This window comes from Corella eumyota, chromosome 4, assembly GCF_963082875.1.
Source record: "Corella eumyota chromosome 4, kaCorEumy4.1, whole genome shotgun sequence".
NCBI classification, from domain to species: Eukaryota; Metazoa; Chordata; class Ascidiacea; order Phlebobranchia; family Corellidae; genus Corella; species Corella eumyota.
The window spans coordinates 15271999-15285703 of NC_137493.1; the positions used below are offsets into that span (position 1 = coordinate 15271999).

At 32.8% G+C, this 13705-nt stretch overlaps 1 protein-coding gene across 2 annotated transcripts; it reads left to right on the top strand.

The window, feature by feature from the left end:
* Positions 1–236: 236 nt before the first annotated feature.
* Positions 237–13469, top strand: LOC145749583 (collagen alpha-5(VI) chain-like). 2 transcript variants are annotated; one of them, XM_082565384.1, is made up of 34 exons: positions 237–331; positions 715–797; positions 989–1587; positions 1758–1911; positions 2135–2261; positions 2538–2656; positions 2808–2955; positions 3321–3554; positions 3649–3764; positions 3896–4133; positions 4376–4516; positions 4597–4664; positions 4961–5083; positions 5236–5322; positions 5729–5888; positions 6053–6221; positions 6315–6492; positions 6677–6808; positions 6968–7064; positions 7624–7766; positions 7858–8049; positions 8404–8509; positions 8617–8661; positions 9029–9164; positions 9606–9776; positions 10021–10234; positions 10431–10529; positions 10882–11265; positions 11333–11386; positions 11714–11866; positions 11984–12044; positions 12181–12372; positions 12577–12749; positions 13038–13469. In XM_082565384.1, exons 1-34 carry the CDS (start codon positions 244–246, stop codon positions 13164–13166), a joined length of 5313 nt encoding a protein of 1770 aa, XP_082421510.1. In that variant the 5' UTR covers positions 237–243; the 3' UTR covers positions 13167–13469. The 2 variants fall into 2 exon arrangements, with proteins under 2 accessions (XP_082421510.1, XP_082421511.1); XM_082565385.1 differs by lacking the exons at positions 12577–12749; positions 13038–13469 and having other exon boundaries at positions 12165–12254.
* The last annotated feature ends 236 nt before the right edge of the window (positions 13470–13705 follow it).

Consider the following 13705-nt stretch of genomic DNA (forward strand, 5'->3'; position numbering starts at 1 on the left):
AAAATGATTTTCTAAAAACGGTATTTTAAGCAATAACATTATTATAAAAGATATTTCTATAATACAAAGTTTACAGAATAGTGTATCAGACAAAGGTTTGTGGCTCAAACGGTATTTAAATAATTATGACATCGAAGATTTTGCGGCAACCTTCGACCGCCATACCGGCACACCCGTGTGCTGCGGTACGTTGTTTGACAAACCTTGTTTAAGTATTACATTAAACTTGTAGGTATTGCTAAGATGGTGTTAAACACAAGATTAACGTTTGTTTTTCTTGTAATTTTATATTTTAATGGAGTAACAGGAAAGAAAAAGTCTCTGCCACCAGGTAAGCTTACATGATTATTTCAATAAACTTAACCGTTTACTTATCTCCAGTGAACCAGTATACTCTTACTATTCCAAACCAAAAACACTTTTATAAGGTTTTGATGATTTTTTAACAGTTAGGTTTTTGTTATGGTAAATATAAACTATGTTACGTAATATAGCTTAAATAGGCCGGGGTAAAACCATAATCCTATAATAAGGTATCCAGTTCTTTATACCGAAATCGTTATAAATAACCTTAAATATAGGCTTTTTTATAATTGCCTAAGCAAGTACAATAGGTTTTTATGCCAACTTAACTGGTCGAGTAAAAAAAACTTTAACCGGATATTTAAATATTAGCTTAAAAGGCAAAGTCTTAAAATGTTTTGTCTGTTGCAGGTTGTAAGACATCGCAACTTGACGTGGCATTTTTAATTGATTCTTCAGACGATGTTTCATCGTCGTTGTTACGTAATTCCAAGGTACATTTCGGATATCAATTAGTGTCTGAAACTTGAATTACAAATTTGGTTGTATGTCATGGTTTGATTGCGTTGTCTGGCCTTAATTTGCCCTTTAAATACCAATATTCTATTATCAACAATTACAAATACTTGTAAAATTTCTTGCAGAGTTGCAAAACTTGACATAACATTTTGTTTATTGGTTTCAGACATTCGTCAGGAACATAATAGAAGCTTATGACGTAACAGCTACTAATATGCGGCCTGCTGTTGTTATGTACGGCGACGAGGCCATGGCTTTAAACGACTTAGAAGCGGTAAACGGTAACGCTATGGATAACATCCTAAAAATGACAACGCCAAATGCTCCGTTAACTGAAAAACGGACAAACAAATCCGAAATTATTGACATTTTAAAACAAGCCCAGCCGGTTCGCGGTTCAAGGCATTTGGGAAAAGCGCTGTCGTTTACGTGTGATGACGTGTTTAGTCTGTCTGGTAAAGGGCCATCTAGTACAAGGGCACCTAAGGTAATTGTGGCTATATCAGGTGGGCAGTCCAACGACGAAATACCAGACAAACTTTCGTGTTTTGACCAAAAGAATTCTGACGTTACTATTATAGGAATAGGCGTAGGCCGAAATGGGGTAAACTTTACGAACAGTAAATACATAAAGTCCCCGGAGAAATGGACTAGTACCGCAAACCTTCTGATTAAAGATGATGACATAGCTAACCGTATCTGTCTAGCTGCTAAAACCAAATCTTGTGCTACAGCTTATGTTGATCTTATGTTTTTAATAGACAGGTAAACATTTTCCCGCCTTGTTTGATTTGAATTAGATTACTTATGACGTCAAAATAATATTTATCCTCAGTTCATTTGCCATTAATAATTCATTTCATCATATATATTTTAAATGAAATGATTAATGAACGTTTTTATTGCAAACAACTGTTTAATAACATTTTTATTAGTGTTAATACCACACTTCTTGAACAAGAACAAACTATGGACTGGGTTCAAAGCCTGGTGAAAAACTTTGATGTGGGGGTGGATCAAACTAGAATAGGTTTTCATTCGTCTGCTGGGAGTTCAGTTAAGCATCGGATTGAACTAAACACGTTTGAGGTATTAGTTGTAACAAACATCACTCTATTTGTAAATGGTTAAAACGTTAAATAAACCCTTTAACGCTTCATAGCCTAAAAAATAGACAAGCGGTCTATTGAATATGTTATTTTTTGAGGTAATATTCTAAAAAATAGTCACCATAAAAATAGATAAATTTAACAACGTTTCACACTACATTTTTGCAGCTAAAAATATATAAACATAAATTGATTTTGTTCAGACGTCTGATGACATCATAGACTACTTGTCAATACAACAAGCCAATATAACCATTAATGAAAGATACTCTGAACATGCTCACGAATCCATAAACCACATTCTGCGACATTCTTTCTCTTTTAAACAAGGTAATTGTAATACGAGGAATGTGATTTTGTATCCTTAATATTTAAAGAGTCACTTTAGTACTTTATATTTGCAAATATGTAAAGCCTATTTATTTTAGTTTATTTGGGTAAAAATGTACTTAAAAATATAAACCTAGTTTAAACAAAAGGTTAAAAGTGTATTGTTTAACATATTCGTAATACACACAAATCATGGGCGCCAATAATACCAAGTTTTAGTTACACTTTTCCACACTATTAACACTTAAGTAGTAACCGCACTTCCCCCATAAACAGGAGCACGTGACACGGTTCAGCAGATCCTTATATACCTCACAAATAGGGTTTCAAATAATTCGGAGGAATTGGAAAGAGAAATGGAAAACTTACGATTTTCCGGTGTCAAAGTGTTTTCAGTAAGCATCAAAGTTTTCATTTTTACATTTTGTGGTTTAGTGGGTTAAGTTGGTAGCACGATTATTTCACAAGTAATATATTTTCTAGTTGGGAGAAAATTTTAAAATTTTCTTTAAAAATAAAAAAAATGATTTTTGACAACTATTTTAGGTTGGTGTAGGCGATATTTCTTTCTCCCAGCTAAGCGAAATTGCATCAAGGCCTCCGTCCCAGCATCTCACAGTTATCTCAAATTACGACGAACTTTACACGACTGAAAAAATTCTGATGCGGCAAATAAGTCACCTACTCTACCCACGTAAGATTTAGAACATGTTTTTAAATATAACCAATTTGTTTTAATAATTTGTATAACTTTAACACGCTATAAAGATAAAAAAAATGGTCCCAAGTGAATTATTTCGGTCGTCCTAGGCTAAAAATTTTGATTTTTCACTAAACTTGTACTATTTTGGCAAGCAAATTTATACAAATTGGCACAGGCAATTTATTTACCAAATAACACATGTAAAGTGTACTAATCAAATATTTGAACTGTTGTTACATCCAATAACGTGTAATACATCAAAACGTTTTGCGGTCGTCTGTATTCGACCGCACAATATCAATAAAGAACAAATGCACCATGTACCAAAATGACGTCAATGTTACAATTGTTTTAAGAAAGCCCAACGTCTGTATTGGACCTACAGTTTATGATTCATACTTCGACCCAATCTACAACCGACGAAAACGATGCGATCTTTGAGGCTGCAATAATGACCTCAATATTAAAAAAATGGCTGAAGACTGTCGTCGATGCGTTTTACATTGGACCTCACTACACAAAAATCGGAGTGTCCACATTTGCTGGCGATACGGTGTATAACGAAATTGTTATGTCCGGTGCAAATAAGGGTAAATTTATCAACTAAATAATATGATATATTGTCAAAAATAAAAACCCAAATTATGCGATTTTGCCATACCAATTTGTTTTCTTATTTTCTAGATGTTTTACTTAAAAACATTGACAGCATTAACACGTTAGTGCGCCAAGGTGAAGCAAATATTGGAATGGCCCTTGAAAACTATCAGTATTTAAACCAACGAGAAGTAGCCACGCAGGTCTAAAAACTAATATAAAATATCTGATGTTTAATGAACCACATTTTATAACCAATAAAACATAAGACACGATTTTAGAGCCCGATTTTTACAGTTTTCTTTTTACCTTTTACATACCGTTCTTGTTTCAGGTAATATTACTTGTCACCGATTCTAACTCGGCCGACAACGTTACCGAGATAGCAAACAAACTTCGACAAGAAGACAAAGTAGTGGTTGTTGTTGGCCTTGGTAATGGTACTTCACTTACCGAGCTTAATAAAATTGCGTACGATCAAACTTTTGAAATACAAATACCGAATGGACTTGTTGATTTGGAGAAATATACTTTAAAGATTACTTCGAAACTTGGCGATGCAGTAAAATCAGGTAGTTTTAAAATGTGATTTTACTGCCCATTAATTTGGTTTTATAGTAGGTTTAGGTTGGTTTACTATTTACTATATAAGTAATTAACCAATTTTAACGAATCTTTGCGCTTTGCAACTACACAGACATTTATAATGCAATCGCATATAATCTTTTTCAACGCTTGTTTCAGTAAAACCGGCTATGGATATTTCCTTAACAGATATTTAACACTTAGTTAATAAAAACACGTTTATTTATAGATTGCGAGCATGTTAAAATGGATGTTGAATTTCTTTTGGACGGCTCATCGAGTATAAATGACGAAAACTTTGCCAAAGTAAAGGAATGGGTTAAATCGTTAAGTTCTACGTTCGATATTCAATCTTACCTTACACGAATCGGTAAGTTAGCCATCGTATGGTTATTAGTTTTATAGACTTGTACAACTTAGTATTAATTTTTGTTCAAAAAATATTTTTAGGGGTGAACCAATACAGTCAATCCCCCAGAACTGAATTTACTTTGGGGGAATACGAAACAAAAAATGAGGTTAGATCAATATATCTAATTTTTACATCAAATTAATTTCTATTAAAAAGCAAATTTTTATCCACCTTATATTTTATTTTAGCCTTTTGATAATATTAGTATAAAAACCAGTTACTAAGTTTTAATTCGCTATAAATCGAAGTTTCAGTGGGGCCCAAATATAAATTGAGGTAGGGGTTATTAAATACCCCCCAATATATTTGGCCTTTTCATCATAGTTGTATAAAGAGCTGTTATTTGATTAGAAGTTAAATTGTTAATTTAGAACCCACCTTAATTTAATATATTTTTTAAAGGTTATTGATGGTATAAATGAGATTAAATACATGGAAGGAAAAACATTGACTGGTAAAGCAATGAATTTTACTCGAAAAAATAGTTTTACCTTGGAGGCTGGAAGTAGACCAGAAGTTGAAAAGGTCAGATCAAAAATTTAATTAAAAACATTTATTTTTATTAATACTACTTACAAACATTTCAATAACATCGAACATCAAATATTTTTAATTAAGGTAGGCTATCTATTCCTTAATTTTAAATTAAAAAATTATTTTTATTTAATCTCATACAGGTTCTTATAGTGATGACTGATGGCGAATCACAAGATAATGTAACAGACGCTGCAACTTTAATGCATGACTTTATCAGTACCTATGCGGTATGTTAATTATGTTTGAATGTTATAACTAGTTTGTAAAATCCTACAAAAACTGTTTTAAGTTAATATTATATATCCTTAAACTTGTGATAACTTTATAGATCAAATTTTACTTATGTAAAAAATGTTTAAAATTTAATAAGTTTTATTTAGTTTAAAAGTAAAAATTAAACCTAGCTTTAAAGACACGTACTAATTGGCAGCGTGGTGTAGTGGTAAGAACCTTTGCTACACCACACATGAGGTGGTGGGTTTAATCCCCACTGATCTTATGTGTAGCGCTCTTGAGTAAGGTGCTATAAACAGTATAAACTCCTGCTGAGCCAATACTTAATCAGCACATTACCCATAAAGAAATACATTTGCCTACCAACTTCTAATATTAAATTTACATTTTTTAACAAAGATTGGAGTGGGTGAAGTTGATATTCAACAAATCAAAGAAATAGCTTCAGACCCAGATGAAAAATACAGTTATAAGGTTGATGATTTTAATGCACTGAACAGTCTAAGAAAAGACTTGGTGGGAAAAGTGTGTTTGGAAGGAAGCAAAACCGATCAAATAGGTTCGTTAATTAATTTTTAAATTTTAAATACCTTAAAATTTAATAATGAAGAACACGGGCAGAAAATGATTTAATTTAAAAACAAAGTAATTATGAATAAAGTGTTTAAAAAATATTAATGTTTTGATGACGATTTATGCTATAGCAGTTGATATTTTTTTTAGTTTGTCCTTCACTGGTTGTTGATATTGTAATCATAGTCGATGCAAAAATAGGATTACGACCCAACCACTTTACAAATGCAAAAACGTTTTTTAAACAAATCATAAAGTCCTTTCCCATTTCACCGGATGGAACTCGAATAGCCATTATAGAGTTTCACAATGGAACAAAGTAAATTCTAGTTGTTTTGGTAGAAATATACAATTTTTTGCAACATTTTAATTAAAAAAAGACGAATAATTTATTTTTACTTTTATATTTTAGGACAGAGTTTTCCTTATCAAAATACCAAGATTTTGAACAATTGTTAAGCGCAATCGATAAAGCAAGACCAGATGGAAGTATAAATGATGAAACTGAATCTAAGCTAGGTGCTGCATTATCACAAGCTCAGATCCATTTAAACAATCAAAGTTTTGGGGCAAGACCAAATACACCCAAAGTAAGAAATTAAGTCTTAATATTTACAGAAAGGATTTGTAGCATTAGTTAAACACTGGCCAGCACCATGTGGGCTTTTAGTTATAGCTTTACTGCTTTTATGTTGTCCCCAAAATTTACTTAATATTTGAGCTGATAAATGTCATATTTTTTAAGTAAAAAGTTATCCTTTTTTTGACTTTTAGCTTGTTTTTGTCTTGACATCATCGAGTTCAAATGATGAAGTGGAGATAGCTGTGGAGCAGTTGGCTGATTCCGGAGCAATTGTGTTCGCAGTTGGTGTCGGTGATTATGTAAATAACTCACAAATCCAACAGGTAATTTTCCTTAAAATATTAATAATGGCGTCTTAAAATTTTTAAGTTTTAAAACAGTTTCTTTTAGTAAGCTTAAATTATGTATACAACTATTCCAGCATACAAAATTAAACTTTTTCTTTGTGGTGAAAGTTTTATATACCTAACACCTTTTTTCAGATATCATCATTTCCTGGTGTTTCTGTAAAACATTACCCTGACTTGTTAGGAATAAGAGAAGACATCTCAAAAGCCATATGTAAAAAATTGGTAGCAGGTAAAATTATTCATTTTCTGCTAGTTTATTTTATGGTTTAAAGTTGAACTTAGTCTGTTAATAAATGGTAAAAAGTGAATTATAGTAAAAAGTGTAGTAAGGTTAGTATAAGCTGTTTAAAAATCAAAATGTTTTTTTTGTATATATTTTTATCCTCGATGTGGGAAGGTCAAATGCGCGACCTAAACATAGAGTAACATCAGTTACTCCGACCCAGTCTTGAGATGCCTGTGGCAGTTTGGGATATTATAGATTATCATAGCCTGATAATTATACTGCTGATTAAGTGCTCGCTCAGCAGGAGTTCATACCGTTTACGGGGCCTTACTCAAGGGCGCTACAGCATGAGAGCAGTGGGGATTGAACCCACGACCTAATGTGTGGTGTAGCAAGTGTTCTTACTACTACACCACGCTGCCGATGTAACATTGAAATCTCTTTTATTAGAAAAAAAAAATTTTTAGAAGCCCTAACAAACAGATAATATTTTAATTATGTCATTCTTTACCAAAAACATGTCACTCTTTACCAAAACATGTTCTTATTAATTGTGTTATAGAATGTCGAGATCAAGCAATAGATATTGGAATCTTTACTGACGATTATACTGAAAATATTAACATATCAGCCCTTTATTCCGAATTAAAAAACAGATTCGGCTCCGAGGCTCAATTTACTCTAAAAACTACTTCAACATCAAATGTAACTAACTATTAAAAAAAGTTTTTGTTCTATTGAATAAAGTTAAGTAAAAATAGTTAACCGAAAAATATTCTGTAATTTTTTTGTGCAGGTAAACGAAGAAGTAATTCCTATTAACGCAACAGTGGTTCCAGATATTTCTTTTAAAAATGAAGAAAATATGTATTCAAACAACTTGTTTCAGACAATGCTACCCAGAAGAAATAATGTGCAGAAAGTGTTGGTGCTACTTACAAACCAATCATCACCACATTACAGTGATGTTACTCAAACCTTATTAGAGGTATTTCTTTTTTATATATATTTTTATCCTCGATGTGGGAAAGTCGAATGCGCGACTTAAACATAGAGTAACATCAGTTACTCCGACCCAGTCTCGAGTTGCATGTGGCAGTTTTGGGATATGCCTGTGGCGCTACAGCATGAGGTCTGTGGGGATTGAACCCACGAACCCATGTGTGGTGTAGCAAGTGTTCTTACCACTACACCACGCTGCCGTTATCTTAATTTAGAATTAAAAACAAGTAGAATTGAACCTACAGCCATGAGCTTTGCTTAATATCTAAACTACTATGCATAAATACTGTATTTTAAAGATTAAGTACAGTTTTTTTTATCAAAATATAATTGTTTTTAGGCTCGTGGTTCCGGTGTAGAAGTTCTTGAAGTCCCAGATAAAACCTATCAACAATCTTCAAACATAAAGTTGTTATCATCAAAGTTAACAGAACAGATATGTGAAAGTAAGATTTGACTTAAGAAATGCCTAAAAAAATGTTGCAACTGTTAAAGTCTACAACACAGAAAATTTAAGAAAAAAGAATAATGACTTATTTTAAAATTTTTGTAGAGTCACAGTGTCCATATTTAGTAAGAAATGAAGAAATATACAAGGGTTAGTATTTCTAACTAAAACCTAAACATACATCCACCTAAACATACATCAGTTACTCCGACCCAGTCTCGAGTTGCTTTTTGGCAGTTTAAAATATTATAGAGACTATAACTGCACGATAATATGCTGCTGATTAAGTGCTGGCTCAGCAGTAGTTAATCCCGTTTATAGTGCCTTACTCAAGGGCGCTACAGCATGAAAGCAGTGGGGATTGAACCCACGACCTCATGTGAGGTGTAGCAAGTGTTCTTTTCACTACACCACACTGCCGGTTTAAAAATGATAACCTTATGATGACTGTCAAGGTATAAGTATCACTATTTAAGAAATAATATTTATTTTGGTTAATGATTTATTTTTATTGCAGGATTTGATTTGATCAAAGAATTTGATTTAGCATCAGATCAGGTGAAGGGAGTGAAAGAAGTAAAGGGAATATTTGGGTGGGCAACCCCAGCTTATAGAATAAAGGGAAGCCAAAGTAACTTAATTGAAAATAAAAGGTAAGACAAGTAAAAACCAAGAGTTATTTAAGATATTAGGTTATTATTTGTTCTAAAATTAAACATCAGAATCTTTGTTTTAAGCTGTATATAGTTATTTAACCGGCAGCGTGGTGTAGTGGTTAGAACACTTGCTCTTTCACACATGAGGTCTTGGGATCAATCCCCACTGCTTTCATGCTGTAGAGCCCTTGAGTAAGGCGCTATAAATGTTATGAACTCCTGCTAAGCCAGCACTTAATCAGAAGAATTATAATCGGGCAATTATAATTTATAATATCCCAAACTGCAACAAGTAACTCGAGACTTGGTCAGAGTAACAGATTTTACTCTATGTTTAAGTTGCGTATTCGACTTTTCCACATCGAGGATAAAGATAAATACAAAAAAAATTGTTTTACCCTTCTTTACTTGTACTAAAATTAACTTAAAAATTTTTAGAGACATTTTTCCTGGTCGTTTGCCATCTCAATTTACAATAGTTTCACTTATGAAGAAAATGAAAGCAACATCAGACAACAGCATTCTAAACCTGATTAAGCTTGAAAATGAAAATAAAGAAACTGAATTTCAAATTTTAGTTGATGCCAAACAAAAGGTTTTACAAATAAGGTAAAGGCACAAACTTACAGTCTAACTAAAATAAGAAAACATTTTTAATATTGTGATTTTAAAGTACAGCTTAAATTATTTTTATACATGAATTTAGAATTAAAATATCCTTTATTTTTCTGTACACTTTTTTTCAGTAAAGAACATCATTTTATTACTTTAACATTATTAAAACCAGGCTTAAAGGGTAATTAGATAGCCTATAAGAAATTAGTTTAAATTTATGTTTTTTTTTTAATTTTAGAATTGGTAGTGAAACATTGACAGTAGACAACTCTCAAATCAAACCTCTTTTCAACAAAAAATGGCACAAATTGGAGGTTATTGTCGGGTCAAATAATATTGTGGTTAGTCTAGATTGCAAAATTGTCGGAAACTACCGTACTCAAAACAACATTGAGTTCACTAGAAATGGAAATGCCCTTGTAGGTCAAAATGTTGGAAAACCACAAACAATGGTAAGATGACCCTATTAAAGGCCATAAGGGAAATTTTGAGGAAATCAATGACTATTTTTAAGCATATTTCAGGGTTTATAACTGTTTTTATGTTAAACATAAGGACAAAGGATACATTTTTGGTGTAATACAAAATTAAGTATTGTGTTTTTGGGAGTCTTTGCCATTACAATTGATTTAATTAACTTGATTGCAGTATACACTTCAAGATCTGGCAATTAAGTGTCACAATAATGAGGAATCTACAAAACCAGAAAAATGCTGTGAGTTAAAGAAATTTGAAAAATCAGAAATGGTAACTTACGAATTTTAATTTTATGCAACTATTTAGTTTTCTGTTTAATTTAGAGATTTTTGACAACAGTTTTTTTTTTCCTTTTTTGTTGTATATATCTTTATCCTCGTTGTGGGAAGGTCAATGTGTGACTTAAACATAGAGTAACATTAGTTACTCCGACCCAGTCTCGAGTTGCCTGTGGCAGTTTGGGATATAATAGATTATAATTGCCCAATAATTATGTTGCTGAGTTCATACCGTTTATAGCGGCTTACTCAAGGGCGTTACAGCATAAGAGCGGTGGGGATTGAACTCACGACCTCATGTGTGGTGTAGCGTAAAAAAGGTTTCAAACCTTTTTTGTTTTTAGTGTGTTGAACAGACAGTGACAAACCCTCCTACTTTTTCCACAACTCCTCAAAAATTACCTGGAGGTGGGGGTCCTGCTGAAATTAGAAATTTTACATTTCCACAAACAGAACCCACGCCTACAACAGAGCCAGCAACGACAACAACAGAACCAATGACAACTACAACAACAGCCCCTGCAACAACGACTACAACAACAGAACCAACAACAACAACGACTACAACAACAGAACCGACAACTACAACAACATTTCAATTAGAACCTTGTGCATGTGAACCCATTATGGGAATACCCGGGCCACCCGGACCTGTTGGTCCCATCGGTCCCCCTGGTTTCCAAGGACAGAAAGGTCAACCTGGAATACCGGGCGCAATAGGACCCAAGGTTAAAACTTAACAATAAAATATTTGTGTTGTTAATTTAAAAATTTAACTGACTTGTTTTTGTTTAGGGTGAAAGTGGGTACATGGGAATTCCGGGCTTTCCCGGGGAAAAGGGTGAAAATGTAAGTTAAGTTATATTATACATAACCTCAGTTAGAATACATAACTGCAACTTACCTGATCAAGTATAATTTTGTATAAAAACAGATTTGTAACAATAAAAAGATTCATTTTCAGCAAGTCCCAACAAGCTATGTTGCCTTAATATTGCATTATTTTGATACAGGCAACTTTAAACTGGCCTTAACCCCAAAGTAATAAAAATACAAAAAGTAAAAATAATTTTGAGTAAAATTCAAAAAAAAAAATATTTCTACATTTAAATTTTGTACAAAAATAATTTTTGATATTTTTTAAAAGAGAAATTGACTTTACAAATATCTCTGTAGGGAAAGGTTGGAAAGCAAGGACCACCTGGTCCTCCAGGACCCTCTGGAACAGGGGAAGGAGGAGGTAGTTCGGGAGCTAAAGGCGAGAAGGGAGAAAAGGGGTCCGGGTCAAATGCAATCATGGTGAATGGAAGAATAAAAGGAATAACAAGGGTAAGAACTTTTATAAATTTATTTAGTATTAAAAAAATGTATTTGTAAACCCAATTTTATTAACTTAATATGAATTCAAGGGTTATGCCCTATTTATTTACAGAATACTTTTTTTAGGGCGTTTCGGAACAAAGAGTGCGTCAAATTGCAAGAGAGATTGTAATTGAAATGATGACAAGTAAGCCATCGTCAAAACAATATACCAGTTTTTAAGTCATAGTTCTACATCAACAATTAACATATAATGTCATGTGACAAAATAATTAAATTACTTTTTTTTCATAAAATACAAAACCAGTCTAAATTATTTTTAGCTGAGATCCCTCGTTTGGTTGTCAGTATGATCGAACAAAATGGACAGTCACGGTTTGCTGAGCGTGGACCCCCAGGACCCCAGGGTGAAAGAGGATACACAGGTGATACTGGTGCAAGAGGACCCATGGGTCAACCTGGAGAGAGGGGCCTAAGAGGGGTACAGGGTGTTGCAGGTGTTAGAGGCCCACAAGGTAGTGTACAAGGCCTATACCCTATAACTGTAACAAAAAACTTTATTGGGTTTTAAATACACATTATTATCCTAGCTTTTTTTTATAATTTTACTAACTTGTAAATAAAATAAGACTTTCACAGCCCATATTTTAAATACCATAATTCTTATAGTTCAAATTTAGAAGTATTAAGAATAGACCAATAAAAATATATTTTCTCAGGTTTTATGGGTCTAGCTGGTGATAAGGGGGCTAAGGGGTTATCAATTAAGGGTGATACAGGTAACCCAGGATTAAGGGGACCACCTGGTCAATCTATAATGGGTAGAGATGGAATGACTGGAGCCACTGGACCACAAGGAAGAAAAGGTGACATGGGTCGACCGGGGCTACAGGTAATATACTTGATTATTGTCTAAGTGAGTTGTCATATTATTAACAGTTTTCTTGATTATGTGATATTTTAAATACCAGGGTATTAAATTTTTTCATTAGTATCAACTTAACTAGAAGAGTTTGAATATTAGTACGTCATAAAATTTAAAAAAACTTATGTTTTTTGGTAGGATGTCAAATGTACTCTTATAGTCAACATAAGTACATAGTCCAGTGCCTTTAGAACAAATACACTTCAATTATTTTTGACATATGTAGGCTGACTTTAACACTATTGTTAATTCCAGGGTATACAGGGTATGCATGGTCAATGCCACGCAAATTCATGCCGAAGAACAGTAATGGAGGTAATGCAGAAAAATGGCCACGCCAATAGCTATTCAGATAACCGAAGAAGTTATAATGATAAGGGTTAACAAGCAATCTTAGTGGGCTTTGTTTCTTTAAATGCCACAGTTGGGTTACTGTTATACTATCAGTTCTGGTAAGTTACCCTTAAAAACTTTTACTTGCCTTGTACATTAGACTATTTCAAAATTTCTGTGGCTAAAGAATTAACTCATTTATGCAGTGTAATGATTGTGTCGCTTATTCAGCATTTTTACTATATCAGCATAAGTTCCAATGCTTTCGTGTCGTTCAAGTTTCTTACCATTAAGAAAATGCTTTTCGTGTTAATTTGTGTGTCATATTAAAATACCTGATAATCGTAATAAATAATATACAAGAAACAAATGTGGTGTAAAATACCTACTTTCACTAACCTGGGTTATTCTTTAGATGCTAAAGAAGATCAGTGTTTCAGGCAAAAAGGTGTTGTAAAATACCTACTTTTACTAACCTGGGCTATTCTTTAGATGCTAGGGAAGCTCAGTGTTTCAGGCAAAAAGATTTTAAAAATCCATTAAAAATTAGCTCTAAATTATAATTCCATATGCAAATATTAACCTTGAAA

Coding starts and splice junctions, on each gene's coding strand:
- LOC145749583 (XM_082565384.1), top strand. CDS start 244: ATGGTGTTAAACACAAGATTAACGTTTGTTTTTCTTGTAATTTTATAT. Junction 9,777..10,020: donor CAAAAGGTTTTACAAATAAG/GTAAAGGCACAA, acceptor TTTTAATTTTAG/AATTGGTAGTGAAACATTGA. Junction 12,750..13,037: donor TGGGTCGACCGGGGCTACAG/GTAATATACTTG, acceptor TGTTAATTCCAG/GGTATACAGGGTATGCATGG.